This window comes from Lepisma saccharinum, chromosome 8, assembly GCF_977018435.1.
Source record: "Lepisma saccharinum chromosome 8, izLepSacc3.1, whole genome shotgun sequence".
Classification (NCBI taxonomy): domain Eukaryota; kingdom Metazoa; phylum Arthropoda; class Insecta; order Zygentoma; family Lepismatidae; genus Lepisma; species Lepisma saccharinum.
Window position 1 is genome coordinate 82,410,250 of NC_139236.1, and position 24,346 is coordinate 82,434,595.

General features: G+C 38.8%; 1 protein-coding gene across 10 annotated transcripts in view; it reads right to left on the minus strand.

The window, feature by feature from the left end:
- Positions 1 to 3,452: 3,452 nt before the first annotated feature.
- LOC145991216 (uncharacterized) overlaps positions 3,453 to 24,346 on the minus strand; it is an 82,523-nt gene continuing 61,629 nt past the window's right edge. For 5 of the 10 annotated variants that reach the window (XM_083127143.1, XM_083127146.1, XM_083127149.1 and 2 more), the window contains 8 exons: positions 19,960 to 20,016; positions 17,147 to 17,182; positions 16,448 to 16,564; positions 12,856 to 12,981; positions 10,293 to 10,328; positions 8,828 to 8,863; positions 5,709 to 5,735; positions 3,453 to 3,617 (listed from right to left, as the gene is read on the minus strand). In XM_083127143.1, the coding sequence (XP_082983269.1) occupies positions 3,607 to 3,617; positions 5,709 to 5,735; positions 8,828 to 8,863; positions 10,293 to 10,328; positions 12,856 to 12,981; positions 16,448 to 16,564; positions 17,147 to 17,182; positions 19,960 to 20,016 (446 nt within the window). In that variant the 3' untranslated portion in view covers positions 3,453 to 3,606. The remainder of the gene's footprint in view (positions 3,618 to 5,708; positions 5,736 to 8,827; positions 8,864 to 10,292; positions 10,329 to 12,855; positions 12,982 to 16,447; positions 16,565 to 17,146; positions 17,183 to 19,959; positions 20,017 to 24,346) is intronic. The other 5 variants (XM_083127148.1, XM_083127142.1, XM_083127151.1 and 2 more) reach the window with 4 other exon arrangements.

The following is a 24,346-nucleotide window of genomic DNA, read 5'->3' on the forward strand; positions in this document are numbered from 1 at the left end:
TTACCACGAAAATCCAATGAATAGTGGTAGACCCTTGTCAATTCTTCATCTGTCTCTGTTTCTTTGAAATGAGCTGCGAAGTGGAAGAAGAAGAACCACGCTTTTCTCGGGTCAGTTTGATGTTTGTGTGGTGAGCACTGAGCAGACGACAGAACTCTTCTCCTTTGTGGAAAGGAAGCCCAGCTGCACGTACTACTGTTGCCAACTTAGTATTTTGGATCAAGGTTTGTCCAAATCACGAATCACACCAAGGAACAGGCACGTATCCAGAGGGGGGCTCAGGGGGCTCGAGCCCCCTCCGAAATTTTTCGATTTACACTAGATGAAATGAGGTTTTTGGCTTGTGTGTGTGAAATAAAATATTGTGATTATAATTTAAAGACAGATATAATTATCGAGGAAAAGCGGAGAATGTTCTAGAACCCTGAGGGATAACCCTGTTATTGATAATATTGTATGTAAACTTTTCTTGCTCTTTCGGTGTTGTCGCAACGAACTTGAGCATTATATAAAAATTTGTCAGCATTTGGAAGTTGCACAACAAAGCACTCTTGAAGGCAGCACCATGAGTCGGGCGATTCGTTGGAATTAATAATTCTCTGAAAAGCTCGAGAGGGATCGTTCTTGAATAGCAGGTGGAGTCGAACTACAAAACATTTTATGTGCGGAACATTCCAGAATATAATATGGATATAAATACGCGGATTCAATTTCACGGTTGGTCTGTACAAGAGAATCATTCAATAAGACTTGAGGAGTAAGTGTGACAGTCGATTAGTGATCAGTCAGTGTCCATTGACAGTTTTATAAGATGTAGAGCTTGGGGGGGGGGGAGAATTACTGACACATTTTGCTGGAAAGTGCTGAAGTCTACCACTATTACAAGTTCGGGTCTAAAGCTGAAGACATTGCCGACAGTGTAGTGCTAGTTTCGGGTCATGAGCCAAAGATATCGAAGGTCTCTAAAGTAAATATTTCAGCAGTAATGGGCATTGGAGCATCATTTAATAAGCTGCACAGATCGACTGAAAATCTAAGTTTTGAGTGATGATTTATTAGTGACCGGAGCAGCCATGAAGGTTGAAAATTTTATGAATGTCGAGAAGAGAAAGCAAGAAGATATTGCATATGTAGAAATTTTAGCGGAAAAAGCAAGCTCGACCATGACTCGAAAACCAGGGTCTCTGGCATATACCGTGCCATTCTTTGTTCTACCAAGTGAGCTGCCGAGTCACCCTTGGCTTCGCTTGATCTTTTGTTGTCGCTGTAGAGGAATGGCACGGTATGCCTGGTGGAGCCTGCATTTTCCGCTAAAATTTCTGCATGGCACATCTCTTGTGTATTCCCAACCGTAAGATGTTGCCTGTTTAATTAACAAGCACAGAAAAAGGAGATAGAATAAAACTTATAGACATTAATAGACATTCCCACCGGTTGACAAGATATTTTTCTTCTGTGGTCAACACGAGCTGCCGTTTCAAGGTGACAATGAGATTGACCCACCAGGTTTCACAAGCTATACGTGTCGCTTTAGGATTTCACAAATCGAATACAGGCTTGTGCAACCTGTCGTGCCGCTACGGTGTGAAAAGTTTCTATTGACTGGGTCACTCATTGCAAACAAGTGTGTGCCTTCGGTCTGAATTCTTCCTAAATCTTGAAGATCCAAGTCACAAGGATGGAAAATTAGGATTTTTGTTAAGGTTACGTTTCGAATGCAGGCGACAACACCATAAAGGATCATATCCAAACCTGGGAGAACACATACGAATGGACTGGACCCTGTGGCTGAGTGGTTAGCACATCGCGCTGCGGCGCCAAGGGTCCCGGGTTCGAATCCCGCTCGGGCATGGTTGTTTGTGAATGTCCATTCATCAATTTCATCACTCATCCCCATCTTCGCAAATTAGGCAAGAGGCACAAAACGCGAAGTAAAATGAAATAAATCAAATCAAAACATTCGAATGGATTCTCCATTGCATAACAGCTTCGTGAAACGGACACATACACATACTGAGATCGTTTTGGCACAAACACAACGTTCGTACATTGCAACAGAGGAGTCGAGTGATAAAAAATGTCCCGATATCACTTACTGAAAGAAAAAAACAGCAGCTTAAACAGTGGCAGATTTAGGAGACAGTTGCTCTCCATTTTTTGCCCCGCACTATGGCTTTTCAATGCTAACCTTTGTCTACCAAGAGAAAGTAAACTTTTCTTGCCCCCCCCTCACCGTTTTGGAACTGAATCGCCACCATCGACCTTAAACCTTGCGAGGTTCTATCTATACCCCTGTAAAAAAATGATGTTTAGCCCCCCCCCCCCGAAAATAATCTGAATACGTGCCTGCCAAGGAACTATATTTTCGTCTATTACTCAACTGGTCTCAGTTGAAGTTCAATCCAGCCTTGGCTCTGCAGTCTACCTCTTGTTGCTTCACAGAAATGGTATTACTGTTTTAGGAAGGATTTAGTTCTTTTCTTCCAATCCGATGTGACAACACTGGCTGCTCGGGTAGGTCTGAACGGCAACAGGGCCCCTTAACAGGCATATGAGTAACCCCATAGCACACTATGCCCCAAAGTCCTTCCCCGCTCTTTCCTTGCATCGGCGCCCTCTTCTCCCTTGTTGCCTCTTCAGGGTAGCGGAACGGCCTCCCTCTTCGCTTCTGTCGGCTGCAAAAAAAATGTCCTAGGCAATATCTACTCGACGGCAACGGTGTTCATTAACGTATTTAACAATGTTGTCATTTTATTGAAATTATTGTTATTGAAACAACTTTTTAATGCTTTACATTTTGCTGTTACCTGCGGTAACACCGGCTACATGCACGCCACACCTCTGAAGACGCTTCGGTGCAGAGTCAAAGCGAGTAAAAAAGTGTAGCCAACTAGACGGGGCTAGAGTCAAGCGTGTTTCAAGGTCACGAGTACAGTCCATTTCTTTGAGGGATGCGAAGGTTCTATTTCGATGTAAGTTTTCATAGAGAACCTTCAAGGGTTAAAACATTATTGGTTAATCTTTGTGTTTCGTAGCAAGATTTTTCACCCTGTATTCGGTACAATACTAGCTGACTGAATGTGATATAACGAAATGCAATTATTGACGTTTCTTTAACGTAAGTTTTGAGCAGTTTTGTGTACAATCATGGAAAATTACTTCCCCAATACAGCCTTAATACCACTAGGCTTATGGGTAGTATATCTTTCCACGACTGTCCATCTACAAATAAAATCATTGGTTTTCGATTTTTATCAAATCTGGAAGTAGGCTAAATTATTTGTTTCATTTCTCATCCACGACTGACACTGTCAATTTGAATATAAAGAAACACGGGAATTTACGAACACTTGTGACTTGTTAAGTTATTTAGAATTCTGTAGGTACCATTTTGATTGTTTTTACGAATACGTTCATCACACCCATTCTGTAAAAATAATTGTGTTACAACATAAAATCCAAAACTTTTATTGAAGGCACTTTACACAGCATATACTACTTAACAAATAAGATTGCGAGATTGAAATTGGAATATTCATTAGTCTTTTGGGCTGAATTATCATTACTTTGAAGTATCAACTTTTGTGTGGTTTTTGGAATACCGTATCACCTTTTCCCTAGAAACAGAAGGAAACGCAAGGTTTTTATGCTGTGATACAAAGAGCAGAATGTATTATTATGTTACTTAACAATGTAACACTACTAATTAGGTTCAATTTTTATAAACATTAATGTGTGTAATAACGATTTCATTTACCTTAATAAAGAAGGTGACTAGATAGAGAAAATTTATCTATACGTATGTGTCAAATTTAATAAATTTAACTAGGTTAAATAAAGTGTATGAAATATATTTCACTAATTGCTGAAAAAATTACAACACTATAATTTTCAATTTTTTAATGATGCAATTCGTGGTGATTTTTAACTAAAATAATATGGTTACATAATTACGTCTCTATTTATATTTATGATAAAATTGTATTTTTTGTATTTATTTAACGTTGTGATGAAACCTACTTTATGCGTTATTTTCCATTGACGTAATGTGTCATTTGGTAAGTTCTCGGTTTCTCTATTTTATCATATTTGATTTGTAATACGAAGCAAGGGTGATGTGCAGAAATTGTTATAATTCTGCTATTAAAGAAGGCTTGGCTAGGTAGCTATTTATTTTCCTGTGCTTCCCGGGTTCGATTCTCGGCGGAGGCACATAGTGGTTCGGATCCCACTTTAAACTGTAGGTCCAGTCCCGATTAGCCTCCCTGTGCATAAAGTGGACTTAAAACAACAAATCAATCCAATCAATCAAATTTTCCTGTGCAGTCTCTATCAGACATAATAAGAATAATTTCAATATTAATTCCTTGCCAGTCAGAGAAAAGAAATGGACTCGTTAAGTGTCGATTATGAAGATTTATACACATTTAGTGAAATTCGTTTATCAGTCACCGACATTCATGACGAAGTGGCTAGCCAGCACAGCGCGCTACAATACCGGGGGTTCGAATCCCCGTGAATTTCATCATATCAACACTCGTCTTCTTCTTCGCTACAAGCCAAAAGTGGTTGAAAAGCAAAGTAAGATAAATCAAATCAATCAATCTTTTATCGTTACCACTCTATAACCAAGTATATTCTATCGCAGTAAATAAAATCAATTTGTCAAAGAAGGAAGTGACAAGCATAGGAACATATTTTTCTTCAATATACAGGGTTCATAAAGTCCCGGTACCATTACAGAAAACAGTACCTTCCTCAGTTGGAGGAATTCCAGCCAAACATAATTTTTCAACAAGATTGGTCCAAGGATGTTCCATGTCTTCTGGATAGGCATTTCCCTGACAGATGGATAGGCCGTGATGGACCTATTCCCTGGCCACCGCGCTCTCCTGATATCACACCCTTTGATTTCTTCTTCTGGGGGGTATGTCAAAGATTGTGTTTACCACACTGCTGTTCCAGATGTTGCTACTCTTCGAAGAAGAATAACGGAGAGTATCCTAATTCTTACTGGTGATATGCAGGAACGTGTATGGACACAAGTGGATTTCCGCCTTGATGTTCTAAGAGCAAGTAGAGGGGCGCACATTGAGGTGTATGGCATATAAACGTGGAGAGTTGTAGCTCATTTTGCAATCAACAACATTGTTCTATTGCATGTAATTTCCGAGCTACGTTTTTTTGTAATGGTACCGGGACTTTATGAACACTCTGTATATTACGTATTTCTTGTGAGCTGTGCCTCATTCATGCAAAGTACCTCACATTAAATAATTTACGTTCCATGTTTGGTGGCTTAAAGTTTATTATACATACCTAATATTTTAAAGCACATTGGAATAAAAGTGTCAATCATTATTAAATAAAAGTTCTTCAAAATATGAAATGCATTTTACATGGTCGTACCAGTTAACTTTTATTTTAACAATTAAATTTAAACCTTGTACACTCTGTCCCGGGGATCTGTGGAGTAGCCGAATGAAAGCAAATCCTCTGCACGCGTAGTTATTCCAAATGGTTCGACCAGAGGGGAAGTGAGTACACGGAGGGGAAAACGTGGCCGCAGCTATCAGCCCTTTGCAGCAGCGGGCACCGCTTTGCTCCGCCTACTCGCTTTCTCTCCTTCCCTACCGTTTTTGCTCATCGGTGGTTCACAGATTTCAAAGACAGAGCGTAGGAATAATTTCAAATTACACTCAACTTACCGTTCCATATCGTTGGAGGCATGTTTCCTGTAATATACATACAATACAGACCATTAATATGTTCATAAGACACACACCATATGAAGTTTACAATCAGAAGAAAAGTATCAAAATGTTGAAAATGACAACCATTTTCCCTGAGGCATTCATCAACACGTTTTATCATGTTGGAAGCAACTTTATGCAAGGTTGATTGGTTTATATTGTTAATTACTGTGCAAATGTTCATTTCTAGATCATCAAGTGTTCTTGGGTTATTAATGTAAACTGTTTGTTTCAAATAACCCCACAGAAAAAAATCTGGAGACGTCAGAACCGGGGAGCGACTGGGCCATAAGTTTTTGCTTATAATGTGATCGCCAAAAAACGCTGCCAACATGTCTAAAGTTTCATTAGACGTGTGACATGTTGCGGAGTCTTGTTGAAACCAACAATCACGTTCATCACGTTCCAACAGAGAAATAAACTGTGTGATAAGGTCACGATAAACTATTCCGTCAACTGTTGTGTTGAAAAAGAATGGACCGATTATTTTTCTCCGCGAAATCGCGCACCACACACCGATCTTTTGTGGATGAAGTGATTGTTCATGTAACAAATGGGGATTGTTACTTGACCAGTGTCGAGAATTTTGACTGTTGACATATCCATTTAAGTGGAATCATGCTTCATCCGTGAAAAAAACCTTATCTAAAATATTCACACCATTGTCTCTAATAAAATTTCTAAACCACTGGCAGTATCTTACACGTGCACCTTTGTCTGCTTCCTTCAGTTCTTGCACAGCCTGTACCTTATATGCACGTAGGTGCAATTGTTTTAACGCTCGGTGAGTTGTTGTTTTTGATACACCTGACTGTGCAGCAAGTTTACGATCAGATTTCCTGGGAGATTGTGATATTCTCTGCTCCACATCATGCAGCACACCTTGTGTCAAAACTGGTGGTTGTCTGTGGTAGGGTTTGTCATTAACTGATCCTGTTTCACGAAATCTGGAAACAAGTCGATATATCGTCGAATTTTCTGGAACACTGTTATTCGGATATTTCTCGCGAAACACAGTTTTTACACTAGTGTACGATTTTGAACAAAAATAATGTTCCACAATGAACACCCTCTCTTCCAAAGAGTACTTCATTTCACAGAACAATTCTAATCTTCCCCTACGAACAATGCGAAATGCACGGCTCAAACAGTTCTGAGTACACAACTAACTGATTCTTTTGTTCTCGTTCGGTGGGCGCTCTTATCGCATTGCATGGTTGCCAGGAGTAGGTAAGTAACACTTTTTTCACCATAATTTTCATTTTCTTTTTTTCCTGTTTCCAGTATTTCCATGTCATAGACCATCACTAAATACACCTTTTGTTGCCTTCAAACATCAACAGTGTTGCCACTGTACCTCATAATTTTTTTTAAACACCCATTTGGACCGGTACGCCTTTACGAGGCATTTCAGGATTGGCTATACGCGAAAACGATCGGTTTTCTTCTCTGAACTATAGATGGCGAAATAGTCCACCTACCCAAGTTGGAAATTGACGTCCAAATTTCCGTACGAATGTTTGACATGCAATTTTCCATGCTTTGTGGAAAAATAAATGTACACTTTCATTTCCATTTGGCAACACTGCATGAGCAACACTGCACCCCGTTTGTTGTTTCTATGTTTAAAAATATCTACTTGGACAGGGCTAACATTTGGTGTATGACTTATGTATGTACAGGTTTCGGTTACAAAGTAACGCCACTCTTAATTCCCAGTTGCGCCGTTCGTGGGACACCCTGTATATACGTATATATAACTAGGGACTTTGATTTTTATCTCAAAAGCGCTTTTATTTATTTATTCTTTTTTACTTTTTGGTGTTATTCTCCCAAAAATTCCCGTTTTAATTTTAGCACACTTTTTTTTTTTTGCATTTACATAAAATTATGCCTCCATTGTGCTTTCACATTATACATTTTCATTTGTACATTGCATTCGTTTTGGTTCTGGTCGGAGATAGAGAGCGAACAATTTTGAACAACTCTTATAACACAGGTTAGTACTCGTTATACAATATAAATATAATTATCCACATGCTGAAGATATGTGCGCAAATAAGCTAGACGTTACGGGACGAAAATGCCGGCAACTGAGCAATGTCGCGCTCTATCTCGGCCCAGAGCCAAAACGAACGCACTGTATATCACGTGGCCTACGGATGTTCGTGACAGTTTCATACGTTCGAAACAATTTTTGAGGAAGTTACTTTCCGTTATTTCTCGATGTCACGGCTTCCGTGTGACGGTAGGTGCGCACTCGATCTTCCTACCATTTTGTTCGGTGTGTGAAACCGTTCCGATAGAAGGTGAATAATGTGTGAAGAATTTGTTTACACGTGGCTTCATGTAGCTGTAAGTATTAATCAATGTACAACACGCATCATAGAGTTTTGGGGATAAAATTGCGGAAAACGCGCACGTTATTTTCACATAAACATGGTACAATTAATTTTTAAGCCTAATACACAATAAAAGTTACACTTTTCTCGCAGTATTTTTTAGATTTTTGTGCACGAAATATGATGAAATTCGAGAAAAACATCGTATTTTATGCCAAATTTGTGATATTTCGCGATTTCGAAATACATTTAAAATTCGTTGAGAACATATCACTGCACATTTACAAGCACATTTTTGTAACATTTTCAGGGTTATCGCGTTTTCGAAAACTCTAGTAGGTTCCTAGTTATGTATAACAGGCTTGAGAAAATCGCTTCTGAAGGTCAACGATTGCTCTGTCCGGTGGGAACTTCCAGCCTGCACACAATACCTCAAACGTTCAAACCCAGAAAGTAGAGCAGGAGTGGGTGCCGGAATGAACTCTTGTGTTTTCTGCTACGATTACAATATCACCACACGATTCCGATTTGGTGAATTCATTTTCCGCTTTTCGGGTTCCCTGAAAATGTTTGGGCATACCCCTTGTGTTAATGATAACGGCAATTCGTTTTGACTGTGCAAAAAAGGTACCAGTCGTTAGCTGATTCAGTCGTCTCTTATTGAAAAGTACATTAAACTACACTTCTTATATATATAATTTAATGAATTAAAAATCTACATTTAACACTTACCAGGTGGTGAATTATTAGGTACATTGTAACGTAATGCTGTAAAGCAAGTGGGTATAACTTATTAAAATGAAATATTTCAAATTTAAAATAACTAATTACTTGATTGAATGCTTCAGCTTTAAAAAACTCAATATGCTGACCAAGGCAGAAATTTATTTTATTATAAAGCATGAACTAAACGTAACGTTTCAACCTTCTAGCAAGGTCTTCTTCAGACTCTGTATCAAATACAAATGTAACAAGGTACAGAACAGGACGATATATATAACGATAACACGTGATTTTATCGTTATTATTATTAGTATTAGACTTAGCTTTGCTTTTTAACTACAATTCGGTTGAGATAAACTGATTTCAAATATTAGTATATAGATTTTAATGTTTGAAGGAAAGAATATCCAATTACCTTTACTTTCTTTTATTACAGAAGAAAACTAAGAATAAACTTCAAAAAAAAGGTTCACACTGATTCGCTGGTGGTTCTTGGTTTACATGAGTAAACCCAATACAAGAGTTGACACCAGTACTTTAGATTATCTTGGTAAAAGAAATATAAGAAAAAATCACTCTCACATATATTTATAAAAAAGAACAAATTTAACCCTTTTACTCACGATTACATGGCCGGCCTTTAGAGAGAATTAGCGCTTTTCAAAATTTAGTGGGATTTCTTCATCAGAAGATCGAGCTTGTGGGGGTTAAAACACGAGAGCTCTCGACACTGGGGATCACTTCACTAAAATCCTCGTTGTTCCGTATTCTTTTTCCGACGTTCCTTGGTGTCTTGACGCTGGAGAAAATCCTTCTCTGCCATCTCGGCTTCACTGAATGGAAATCTGCTAAACTGCTGCAGACAGAGTTCACTCCTGCACGATCTCTTTTCCGGAGAGCCTTAATGCCGATTTAACATTTCTTGTGCCTCTGCAAACAACGGCGGACTAGCGTGGTCTTCCGACTGAAGAGACTACTTTACCACTTCGCCGGAAGAAAATGTCACCGGAGGTATGCAAAACTCAACAGACAGAGCAGTAAATTGCGCGACCACCTTCCAGTCAAAATCTCCGCGCCAACTGTTTCAACTACTCCGCGCGCAAATCCACAAGCGCTTACTTCCCTTTGTGTACCGGACTCAGTCTATTATTTCAAAAAGGGGTGTTTCGATTCCTTTTGCTTCTTTCTTCCCGGAACGTTCTGTAAACAATCTGTTACATCAACTCTTGTGTTTTCTGCTACGATTACAATATCACCACACGATTCCGATTTGGCGAATTCATTTTCCGCTTTTCGGGTTCCCTGAAAATGTTTGGGCATACCCCTTGTGTTAATGATAACGGCAATTCGTTTTGACTGTGCAAAAAAGGTACCAGTCGTTAGCTGATTCAGTCGTCTCTTATTGAAAAGTACATTAAACTACACTTCTTATATATATAATTTAATGAATTAAAAATCTACATTTAACACTTACCAGGTGGTGAATTATTAGGTACATTGTAACGTAATGCTGTAAAGCAAGTGGGTATAACTTATTAAAATGAAATATTTCAAATTTAAAATAACTAATTACTTGATTGAATGCTTCAGCTTTAAAAAACTCAATATGCTGACCAAGGCAGAAATTTATTTTATTATAAAGCATGAACTAAACGTAACGTTTCAACCTTCTAGCAAGGTCTTCTTCAGACTCTGTATCAAATACAAATGTAACAAGGTACAAAACAGGACGATATATATACACAAAAATACTCCCCTCCAGACTATTAGAAAGTTGTTCTGGAACATTATAGCAGGTGGCTTTCCCTTGTCAACTTTCTAATAGTCTGGAGGGGAGTATTTTTGTGTATATATATCGTCCTGTTTTGTACCTTGTTACATTTGTACTTGGTACAGAGTATGAAGAAGATCTTGCTAGAAGGTTGAAACGTTACGTTTAGTTTATGTTTTATAATAAAATAAATTTCTGCCTTGGTCAGCATTTGGAGTTTTTCATATCATGGAAACAAGGCTTAATGGTGTTATAATTCAGCTTTTATTGAAATAGAAACTGTTCTTTGAACCTCGCAACTGCTGCCATCTTTAAGGTCATAATAATGTTTTTCTCTTTGTGCATTATTTTATGTTATTTAACATCTCAAGCTCTCAAGCTGATTTTAGAATTTTTTTGTAGTGATTTGGCGATCAGACAATTGATGAAGTTAAACGAAGCTTAACGTATTGGTCAAAATATAAGCATGTAATTACAGAAAACCACCAAATCCGGTGACCAAGACAGTTATATTTACTTTATGAGAACAAAGCTTAATTGTAATTTTTAAAAATACTGTTTACATTAAAAATCATGATCTCACTTTTAGAGTTATGTGGTCCGAAATGTTGTATTAATTTTAAAATGAAACACGTGAACTATATATTGCTAATGAGGCAGGCTCGAATCGAATCCTTATTGTTTTATTTCTTTGCAATGAGAAAATATCTTTTTGCACAGATATAGACCCGGAGGATGAAGAAACAGTTCAAGTCTACATATTTTTATAGGAAGACGTATACATGGACGGTTGTTTTAACTAGCAATAAAAATTTCATTCCTTTATTTTGACATTTCAATGTTAAAATTTCATTTTCAGAATCGGCAAAATATATATTCTCAAATCTTGGTTTCTAAACCAATTTTTTCATATGTGTTTATTAGTGTCAATCATTTCATATGTGTTTGAACCGAGCTTCGTGGTGTAAAGCGCTAGGACGCAAGGTCCATGCGTTCGAATCGCGGCCTGGGCAAGGGTGAGTCATTTCCTTGTCAATTCTATTACATCACTCATTCTGAGTGTTTCGACAATCTGAGGGCACAATTTTCCATCCATGGCCAATTTTCCCCTTCAAATAAAGAAATCATATAATAATGATAAGCTCCGGTAATGGTAGTTGTCGCTAGTAGCCTATATTATTTTCATTCACCCATTTTGGTGTACATGAAAATCTTAATGAAATTAATCACATGCAATCTTACATCCAGCCTTATCGCTAAAGGGCCACATGTCCAGATTTCCAACCCTGGTCAGGCCTGTGCAGTTGTGTTTGTTCAATCGCCAATTTCATAAGTTCATCATTGATCCTAATCGGATTAACCGAAATAGTAGAAAAGTGACGCAAAGCAAACCAAATGAAAACATCAACAGACACAGGGTTTCACTAAGAGGAGCTGAAATATGTGCCAATTAATAGGAAAAAATTGTGATGGAATCTGATTTAATCTGTACTAACATTGAGCTTGATGTTATCAAATTTTCTTGAAATTTTTTCATCGAATTTACCTTCATGTGGCAACACTGCTCAGGGGTTAACGAACTTTAAAATCTTGTTTTTCAATTTAGTATTGTAGAATATCAAGCGGTAATGTAAGCTACGTATTAAGCGTATCCTAAGAAATATTAATAATTCCTAAATTTGCTGTAATTACGAACCAGTAAAATTCTAAAAATTAAATTACGAAATTAAATTGTTCTTTATTTTCATCATTATGTTCATCTCCTCACAGGACAAATAGCTACTTAAATGTGACATTGGTTGTTTTGCCGCACCCTGCCGCCTAGCGGAAATTGAGCGAATTAATCTAAGGGAGTAGTAAAATATTTAATTCCCCGCATCCAGCATACCGGAACGCCTCAATATTTAACGTACGTCGAGATATTAAATCAGGCTAGGAACTTTATTGACCTAGGTAACAAATGTTAATTACTCATTTAGGTTTCCCCGATGGTTTAGGGGTAACGTCTTTGCCTTGTAGATCCAGGGGTCCCGTGTTCGATACCCGGTGGTGGCACATAGTGGTCCGGATTCCACTTTAAACTGCAGGCCCAGCCACAATTGGCCTATCTCTACATAAAGTGGACTTTTAAACTCAACAATATTGGTCCTGTAAATAAAGCTATTTATTTTCTGAAATATTCGAATATATGTATAACTTCGTTGAGTGATGGAAATATAAGAATGCAGAGGTACCCAGCTCCAATCTGCGTAAATAAGTTATTTACCTTGAGGGCGAATGCCTCTATTGTTGTTAGTAATTCCATAGTTGGCATTGTTATACATGCTGGTAGGCGGTTTAGCATTTATAATACCAACGTTTCCACCATTGTTACCAGTCATTGCACCAGGTCCTGGCGAAGAATAGAAAACGGGGGGAAATATTATTATTTATATGGTAACAGTTAATATACAGTGCGTTCGTTTTGGCTATGGGCCGAGATAGGGCGTGGTCAACTTTGAACAACACTTGTAACAGATGTTAGTACTCGTTATGCAATATAAATATAATTGTCTACATGCTAAAGATATCTCGGCTCAGAGCCAAAACGAACGCACTGTATATTGAGTTTTTTGTGGTATAAATGTCAAAAAATATGTGTCACATTAAAAGCATTCATTCTTTATATAAATACTATTGTTCACGAATATATGTTAAAATCTATAAGCGTTGATTTCATATCATCAATGTTGTTACAGATTATGTTATTCAATGCTAAATTAGGAATCGCTTGCGGTGATAAAACCGAATTTGTAAAATATATAAAAGTATTTGTGTTTGTAATTATTAATTTCTCTGTTAATTAAGGCTTAAACATAGTGAGATTCAAAAGCAAGAAATATTAAACCTATTTGAAATGGAAGTGTAATAATACATGTGATTGAATATACAAATATTGAACCAAATTATAGATACAGTGTTGTAAATAAAATATAATGATAGGATATGTGTACACTATTATGATTATGAAACAAATAGTCATTTAAGCGTGTATTTATAACAATCAGAAATATTTGCATTATAGCTGAACCGATACCGCTATTTTTAGCTACTCCCGCCAATACCGATCCTTGAAAGTTGTAACAATTAAAAGTTTTTCTTTAATATATTCAAAATGTACATGGGAATATAAAAATACCTGTTAAGGTATTGCAAAATACAGTTTTTTTTTTTTACATAATATTGATCAAAGTAGGATGTGGAATCTTGGAATTTTGCATAACTTCCAGGATAGACTCTGCGAAAGTGTCACGCCGCATATTATGCGGGCCCTGCGAACGATCAAAACCGCTTGGATAGTATCGGCCGATATCTGTAAATAAAATCCGACCTATTTTCCAATACCGATATAATACAGGGTATCTATGAAAGAACTCCTGGGTTTTGAAGCTAAATATTTTATTAAAAACTGAAACTCGGGAAAAAGTAAATACATATTTTTGAAGGTAATGTTATCAAGGTATCAATTTAGTAAATTCCAATGTGTGCCCCGTTTGTAGCACGGCACACATCCAAACGATAATCGACTTCTTGCCACGTCCTGGGAAGCATGTCTGGGGTGATGGTTGCCACAGAAGCGATAATTCTTTGCCTTAGATGGTTAACATCTTGAATTTTCTACTCATAAACCATGTTCTTCGCATGTCCCCATAGGAAAAAGTCTAAGGGAGTAAGGTCCGGACTTCTTGGAGGCCATGCAATAGGCCCTTTCCTTCCAATCGACACTTCCACTTCCTTTAAACGCCTTAAGCCGTTGACGAATGGTTTTGTCCGAAGGCTAAACACCACCATACTCGGGTCGAAAGTTCCGCTGTACGGTAATAACAGATGCAGTTTCTACAAGCTATATCACGCACTGCGCCTTCTGTTGCGGCGTCGCCGTTGCACTGAACTGCACTGACTGGGTTCGGCAAGGTTCGGCCACTTCAAGGTCAACACTGCGCAGCGTTCTTACCTTTGTTGGAATAAACTCCAAATGGATTGAATAAAACTTGCAGACTTCTGGCTGGAAATTCCGTGCTTCGGTTCCGCACGTTCTCCTGTAGTGGACGTTATACCATTTCATTTCAATACAATCAGACAACAGAAGTTCTGTTGCCGGGTATTTCCATGTTTCACTGCGTCTCAGTGGGCGTCATGCTTTGGGGTCTGGGTACAGGACGCACACAGGTTCAAGTCTCCTGGGGGAAGAGTAACAACTTTTCTCCTGAGATTTCGGCCTGTGTAAGGGACCAGTGGCCAACCACCATCGTGAGGAAATTGGCGAGCTACGGGACTCTTCCCAAGCTCTTCCGTCCGTGGCAGTGTGCCAACGTAGCTCTTTTGGAACCCGATCTGGCTCTTTCGTGCACTCGTTCGGTTGTGAACTGGGACGCCCACCCCCCTGCCCCACTATGATGCCATCACTAGTTCCGGCCCACATAGACCAACTTTTGTCATAATTATACAGTTTGCACGTGACGTGATATTGTTATATTGGCTGCGTCGCCGTACCCCCTCTTACATCCCCAGCTACTTCTTTACATCGCCGTGTTTGACGTGAAATTGACATAATATTGTTATCAGGGAATTCTTCATTTTCGATTTCATACGACCATCGGTGGATTATTGAGATGGGCGATGCCGTCGGATCTAGATGTTGAAAACTAAGAATAAATTGTCATCAATTTAGAGTTAACAATAATAGCAGTGCCCCCACCCCTTTGACAACTAACATTACCCTAGGAGGCACTTTATCCAGCCTTCGTAAATCTATCTCCATGAAAATCAGTTTTAACTCCATTTACGGTGAAATTTAGTTCTTTTATGCGCATCAGGTTTAGCAACACTGCCAGGAGGCAAGGAGAAAAGCATTGATTATATGGCAGTATGATTTGATTCGTTCTCTTGGGAATATAGAACTTCCGATGTAATAGAAAAATATGTCAACGGGAAGAGGATAGTTTGAAGACTCAGTTTACCAGCGGAAAAGTCGAAACTTCCAATCGATTAGCCGTAACTTGATGTTGAAGTTGATTCCCCATAAGGAATACATGGAATTCCGAAAATTCTTATTCATCATATCGTGCCCAGCTTAATAATCAACATAAAAAGACGCTTCCACTTGCAACATGGAGAGAAATGCATACTCTTGGATACACCCAGGTTTTTTTAGTTTTTTTTTTTTTAGTAGCAGTGTCCATTCGGGACATATTGAAATAAATGCACAATTGGTGCGTAACTGTATCTCCTCCCCACGGGCGATATAATAAGAAATTAATAATATTTTCTACAAATTCAGACTAGCCTACAATATAATTGATTGAATGATTGATTTGCTTTATTTTACTTCGCTTTTGTGCCACTTTTGGCTAATTTGTGAAGATGGGTACGAGTGATAACATGATGAATGGACATTCGCAAACATCCAGGCCATGATTCGAACCCGGAACCCCTGGCGTCCTAGCGCGATGTGCTAACCACTCCTCCACGGGGGCCGGCAGAGTACAGTATAGATTTATGACAAATTACGACTCTGGAAATATTGCTTTGAATGTGATAAAATGTTCAATATTACGAGTACAAAGTTGGAATTAAGAAGAGAAACAAAGTTTCATCTTTGGTGAACATTTTAGCAGGCATATTCGATGCATGGAACTTCCATTCACATTTGTGGTTATGAAAATATTTCTAGTATAATTTCCAGATATATATAACTAAATTATTTAAGTAAGTTTATTACATTTTGGAAGAAATCAATTGCGTAATTGGTAGTTCTTGTATGTAGGTAGTGAATGTCTTTGGATAATTTACTGAAGAAATATTCACACTAAATTTACCTTGCAAATAGCCAGATCTTGTTGTTGATTTTTCTCCCTGTGAATTAGCACCCCCTCCACTATTAACACCGCCATAACCAGCACCTTCACTTTCTGTATCACCAGCACCTTCGCCTGCTGAAGAGAGGAGCAGTGTAATTATGTTGCATTACTAAATACTGTAGTTGATTTCAGTGCAAGACACGAGTGAAGTGTCGTTAAATAATAATAAGACTGCAATGTAACAGTAGAGCATACATTTCAGAATGTTTAGCACTTATTCAGTGAAGATAGACATAATTTGTGACCGATTTCCTTGAATTCCAAAATACCACTAATAACTACATACACTCCTACACCGAACACTCATGTAGGTCCGTCCACCTTGGCGTGGAAGTTTCAATATTATTTTAAGCGTCATGCAAGATTAATTAACCTACAAAATGGCGGTCTCGGACACAGCCATGATTTACATGCAGCTATTGCGTTACTGTTGCCAGTAACATTTTTTTAATCAATCAGTCCTTACTTTTGAAATGAGCCTCGTATATTTGTGGAACATTTACTTTGATTGGGATTTAACAATATCATATTTTTGTATTATTTTGTCATTATTTCGTGGCTATTATTCCGATCCATATTAATAATAATATATTCAAAAATGAATCCACACACCCAAAGACTAAAAAAAAATTAAAAAACATTTAGAATTTAACTTACTTTCTCCTGGACGACTCCAGCTTTCTCCTTCATATTCTGTAAATTTGATAGATGATAGGAATGCATAAATATTACTGGCACTGATATTTTAACTCCTCCTTACAGCTACCAAATCCTATGTTCTTATTTCCAAATGCTTTGTATGTAATTCATAAACTCCATATTGTGTCTAAATCCAAATACAGTATTAAAATAGATACATTTCACCCGCCGTATTTATCAAAGGATGCTCTCGTACGTACATGTGGATTGCAGAGCGAGCAGCGATACTGCAGCCTTGCAAGAGGGATGGAAAGGAGGCTTCGTCGGTCACGTTCGTGTCGCGACAAACCTCTCATCTGATTCTGGAGAAGCCGTACGCTGTGACACTGTAATTACGTAAGAGGAAACAGGACGTACATACAGTCACAGACACTTCTGGGTTGTAACCACACCATTGACTTTCAATTAAATCATTACAACCCAGAAGTGTCCGTGAGTCTACATCCTTGAAAATGTGGGCATAAAGCCTTCCTGTACATAAAGTGGACTTAAAGCCAAAAGAAACCCCCCCAGACTCACGCTTGGAAAATAGGGAACCACCTCCTTAGTGCACCAACATGTCTTCTCATATTTATTAAATCAATAACTCGCAACACAGATACATTTTTTGCTCCCATGGATTACGAAAATACTTGAAGTTCTTTTAAAATAATACATATCTATTAATTAATGTGAAAGTAACAAGTTAAAATTTGTACTTTTTTTGACAGAATATTAATAATTTATACAGGGTGTAACATAAATATATGTCAATACTTGGGGAACATATTCCTCACATGGAGACGTTGAAATAATGTTATATGAACATGTGTCCGGAAATGCGTCATTGACGCGTTAGAGCGCATTTTCGAAAACGCTGCACACTGTGTATGAGGCGAAAGCGGTGTAGTGTGGAATGTCGAAAAAGCTGTCGGATGCCACATACCCCACATCTGAACTGGCGGGAAACATGGTGGGAGACATTGGCGTTGACCCCGGGTGAAATGGGGGTGTTCGAGAAACACATCGTAGTCAGGAAACGCTTTATTGACAAGTTACAGTTCGTATGCTACATCACACAACACCCCATACCAGAACACGCAGTCCGCATGTAATGTAGTAGACGTTCTGGTGAACCCCCCGGATGAACGTATGGCGGAGGGGAAGGTACAACGTGTCAGTTCGGCGGTTTACCACAAGTGGTGTCCCGTGCGCACGTAGTGAGCTTGCCATGCGAATTAGCCTACGTCAATGCTTGCCGGACCAGCATCGAGGAAGTACTGTCAGTTGTTGTGTGTCCATCACGGACGTGGGTGCAGGTACAGTCAAATGTACAGGTATTCAAATGCAGAATTGGCCGATGCCCATTTCATGTATGGGTTAGCAGGCGGCAATAGTAGTCGCGCTAAGCGTTTGTACCGCGAGAGATATCCAGAAAAACAGTGCCCAGACAGGAGAATGTTTCAGGCAATACATCGTCGTCTGACGGAACAAGGAACATTCACGCCTGCCACACGTGACAGGTGGAGGCCAAGAAGAACGAGGACACCACAACCGGAGGAGGCGATTCTGCATTCTGTTGAAAGCGAACCGAGTGTCTGCACAAGACAATTAGCAGCCAGACGTAATGTGGACCACATGACTATCTGGAGAGTGTTGCGTGACAACTGGTTGTACCCGTACCGTTTACAACGCATGCAGCCACTGTCAGCAGCCGATTTCCCCGCACGAGTAGTGTTCTGTGAATGGTTTCGCCAGCAATGTGCAAACCCTGACTTTAGTGCAACTGTGTTGTTTTCCGATGAGATCTCCTTCCAACGTGACCAGATTGTGAATTTCCACAATCAGCACGTATTGGCCGACGCGATTGTGCAATCACGTCATCAACACCGGTTCGCCGTCAATGTGTGGACTGGCATTGTGGGTGATTGCTTGGCGGGGCCCTATGTGCTCCTCCCACCAGGCTTAACAGACGGACATACAAAGCGTTCTTACGGGACACCTTACCTGTGTGAATGTTCGTCGGTTTCTGCATCGACATTTCCGTGGTAGGTGGATCGGTAGAGGTGGACCCATTACGTGGCCTCCACGCTCTCCAGACCTCAACCCACTAGACTTTTATTTGTGGGGACATTTAAAGGCTCTTGTGTATGCAACATCGGTGCACGATGCTGAGAGTCTTCGTGACCGTATTATGGACGGATGTGACACGATACGGAATTCTCCATGGATTCACGAGCGCATCTGGGAGTGTATGCAACGGCGGGTTGCTGCATGTCTCTGTACACATGGCGGACATTTTGAGCATTTCTTTTGAATCTGTTTGTCTGTTACCTACAGGTCTGGTGTGCAGTGTTCTGCTATGGGGTGTTGTGTGATGTAGTACATACGAACTGTAACGTGTCAATAAAGCGTTTCCTGACTACGATGTGTTTCTCGACCCCCTCCCCCATTTCACCCGGGGTCAACGCCACCCACCATGTTTCCCGCCAGTTCAGATGTGGGGTATGTGGCATCCGACAGCTTTTTCGACATTCCACACTACACCGATTTCGCCTCATACACAGTGTGCAGCGTTTTCGAAAATGCGCTCTAACGCGTCAATGACGCATTTCCGGACACATGTTCATATAACATTATTTCATCGTCTCCATGTGAGGAATATGTCCTCCAAGTATTGACATATATTTGTTACACCCTGTATATTCAGTTTTATTTTAACTTATTAACTATTAATTTATTTAGGGTAATTCTTAAAGATAAAAGTGTGTAATCGCAATATCTTCAGTTACCTTCTTCATCCGGATATGCAGATGGTGCATTCCCTGAGCGTTCCCACGGTTGTCCATCTGATTGTGAAGAAAAGTGTGGTTATTTTTATTATTTTATATTAATGCAATAATAGGCATTTTCAATAAAACTATAAAAATTTAAATTGCTACCTGCAATATATTTACATTAATGTTACAGAGCACAATACGTGTATTTGTAATATTTGAAAATATATTGCGAGACAATATATATTGTACACATAATTATTTAATTTATACACGTTCTTGTGTGAAGTAGTTCGGTAAAGTAAAATTTGGTGACCATCAGTCTTCATTTGAAGACATTTTCTTACCAGAACACAGTTTCTGACAATCGTTAACCAATTATATGTACGTGTACTGTAATCTCATGTTCCAACGGCCAAGACGGTGGGCCCTGCATTAAGCCTCGGCTGGATGTTTCTCTCAACAGCTGAAAACTGCTTCTCGTTCTGTTGACAAAATCTCCTAACATATGCCTCCAATTTCGGTGATACTCTGCAAGGCTTTTCTAGAAGGATACACGAAGGGATGTATTGAATAAAAAATCGAATTGGGATTCTAGTTTAGCGTACAAAAAATTGGAAATGCAGCATTAATTGGATGTGAAAGCAGCTTTAAATGGGGCGTTTGAAGAATTTTAAACCATCTTACGGTTTAGGTTCAACATTGTGCATCTTAGTGTCGTGAATTTAGATAGATAATTCCAAGCGTTTGCACAATATCTTCAAAAAAAATTCATAATTTTATTACAAAAAATACAAGTATTTAGTTCCCACGCCTTCTAGAAGTTCGAGGATTTTCCGCTTATGGCGCTGCTGTCGCTTATGGGCAAGCAACCCTCTGAATGTGTATTCTCCCATCTGCGGCACCGGTCATGTGCCGCTCGGAGCGGAGGAGGGGGGGGGAAGGGTTAAACACCGCAATTTGCAAACTTATCTTGCTTTGACATCTGGTTTATGTTTTGTCCGCGCAAAGACCTTGGAAACTCAGGGAAGTGCATCCATTCCTTCAGTGGGTGGCTACGTTCAAAATACAAGACAGACAGTCTTGCAAGTCGAGGAAGTGAATCGCCATCACTTACTTTACACAAATTACGTCGGTTTACAAGTCTGATCCAAAACAAGAAAGCCAGTTACTTCGTTGACTTACTCTGTGATGCTCTCCGATTTTTTTTACATATCTAGGTTATGCATCATAATGGGAATTGAAGAAAATGTAGGATGGAAGAGAGTGGTTCAGAGATTCCCATTTTCGCATTTTGGCTTTTTTTTACCTAATACAATTATATTACTTATACTAAATCTTTTGCGGCGCGGTGAGACCCAAGAACTGATTTATTTTAATTTATTGAAGCTCAAAGTAAATAATAGAATAAAAATTTAAATTAACATTCATCATATTATTATTATTATGATCATCATGCGTATTATTATTATTATTATGAAACGTATAAAGCGCAAAATTTAATAGGACGACAATGCTCTGTCTGAGTTTGGTGTGAAGTAACAACATTTTAATAAATTTATTTCCAAACCATGAATTTCATCTGAAATTAATGCTCCCCGATCGCATAGTGGTAACGTCATCACCTTGTAATCAAGAGTTCCCAGGTTAGGGTCCCACTTTAAACTGTAGGTCCAATCCCAATTAGCCTATCTGTGCATAACATAGGACTTAATACAAAAATTAATGTAATATTATGTAAAAATTGACAATTTTGACTGACGTGTCGGCGTTAAATGAACCTAAAAATTAAAATACAAATTATACAAAAATAACAGAAAATTTACGAAGGGGAAAATTAAAGTTACTGGTTTGAAGATGTAGAGGCTGGGGAAAATGAGACAGGAGACACTTTCCTGGAATCCCCTTCAATTTGAACAGTGACTTGACATTGGTAACATTAACTAAGGAAGCATTCATTCATTAACTGACATTCGAGCCTATTGGACTTATGACTTTGCGGTGCATCACAGTCAGAAATCTGGTGAAATCTTAATATTTAGTTTCAAGTGGGATCCAAACCACTCCTTCGGGAGCGGCGTTCCTTCAACGGCTATTGAACCCGGGGCCCTCTGATTACAAGTAGGCCCTCCTTGGTAATGGTGCATAATATTTGAATACAATTGAATTGTATTCCTTTTCCAGCAGTTTAGCGAGTAAAATTTTAAAATTTCGTTTACACTCGAAACTAGGGCGACTTTTTTTTTCGCCTCATTTGAGCTGGAATGAGACTTGGGAGAGTCTAGAACTTGTAATACAGAAAACTCAATTTTATTTATAACTCTTTTATCTCTCTCTGTGTGTAAAACCATAGTATCTTTTTCACGATTAGGTCTTGTTCCATTTTCCCTCCTGCGTTCTTTGCTCTCTCTCCCTGGCTCTTCAGATATAGAGCATCCTTCATTTCTTGCCCTTCTCTTTCTCTCTCTCCCTCCACTTGCTCGTTCTCTATTTCGTTTTCTACCTTTTGTTTCTGTTTCTCATTCTCTCTTTCTATAGATTTCTCTGTATGCCTCTCTTTTTGTTTCTCTTCCTTCCTTTATCTCTTTATCGTTCTGTACTGTTTCTTTTCTTTGTTCCTATTCTCACTCCATCGTGAGAAATGTTTATCTTCATTTCTCTCAATCCACCCCTCCCTCTGTTATTATAGTATGTTTTGGTTGGTTTTCCACTTCCTTTTCTTCTCTTTCAGTCTGTTTTGCCTCTTTATTTCCACTGGAGGCACATGGCACAGTGGTTCGGATCCCACTTTAAACTGTAGGTCCACTCCCGATTAGCCTTTCTGTGCATAAAGTTGACATAAAACCACAAATCAATCAATCAATCTTTATTTTCACTTTCATTCTCTATCCTTTGGTTTTTAAGCATCACGCTCCAGCCTGCTTTAGCCTTCCCCCGCCCCTAGAAGTGTCGTCCTCCACTGGTACCTATTTATTTGAGAATGAGTGAACCCCAGAGCCGTTTTATGCAGAGAGAAGGCCGCAAAAATCCGACCTTACAAAACACGCCCAGGAATCTAATCTTAGTCTCCTGCAGGCCAGTGAGACGCCCAGCCGACTTTACAAAGGGAAAACTTCCCTGTTATTGTCCTTCAATACTTTCTTTTTTTCAAATCAACTTTAATCTCTATTTTCTCATTCGAAAAAGAATAGTTTCGGAGAATTAGAGATTAGAAAAAGGAATTCACCTTGGCTTTTCTGTCACTTTTGAGGCGAGGACTATTTAGGGGAGGGAGATCCAGAGGGCACTGGCATGCATACGCAGAGGGGGTGCTGAAGGATCTACAGCCCCCCCCCGAAATTTTTAGAAAATAAAATATTCAAATGAAGGTAGTAATAAAGTCGAAAAAACTCAAAATGACCCCCAATAACAATTTTTGTGTTTGAATTACTTTTAAAACGAAGGTTTAAAATTTTGAGCTCATACCAAATGAAAATAAAACACCAACACTGAAATTGATTTACGGCAATGTATTCTATCATTTAACCAAATATTTAATCTCCCTCTGTTCAGTAAAGGTTAGATTCATGGCACGGAACCCGCATTCACATTCAGTTGTAGATATTGGTACAATTTCAATTGAATTCACATAATACTTGAGTGAGGTGAAAATGTGTTTTGGCTGACATGACATGTTTCCATAAAACACACGTTCTTAATCATCTAAATGCCATGTGTGTGCATTTAATAGGACTATATTAAAAAATAAACCTGTCTTCAAAGCGGCCATTCATACTGTGCAACGAAGATTGAAAACAATGCTTTCAAACGTATGGTTTTCCTAGATCGGGGACCACCTCGACTTATTTTTATAAAACACAACAAAATACTACAGATCTCAACAAGCTCTCGAAGAAGATTAAATGACCAAGCAACTCAACATACGTCAGATACACCGCCCAGTTTTAGTGTTCGATACAAGAATACTTGTGAATCACCAGAAGTCTGAAAAAATACCGAATACATGGCATTTAAAAGAGACAGTCAGGGGTGCCAATTTTAAAAAAAAAAACACTGGGTGGGCTCAAAAATTTGAATTCACAAATCACATAAATTATTGGGTGGACTCGGGTCCCACAGACCCGTATAAATTGGTGTCACTGTACACAGTCACCATAAATTACATAACGAGATTTTTTTGTATGTAGCTATGGTGTGGTAAACTTAAATGAATCCAAATGGAAAACCATAAGAACGATATAGTTTACAAGTGGGTTCAAAATAATGATCCCAGGTTGAGATGTGTCACTCATAACTAGAAATTTGATGTTTCAAAACAAGACGGGGGGCAGAGGCGTGGCGTGCATGTAGCCGCTGTTACCGCAGGTAACACCAAAATATAAAGAATTGAAGAACCTGTCTT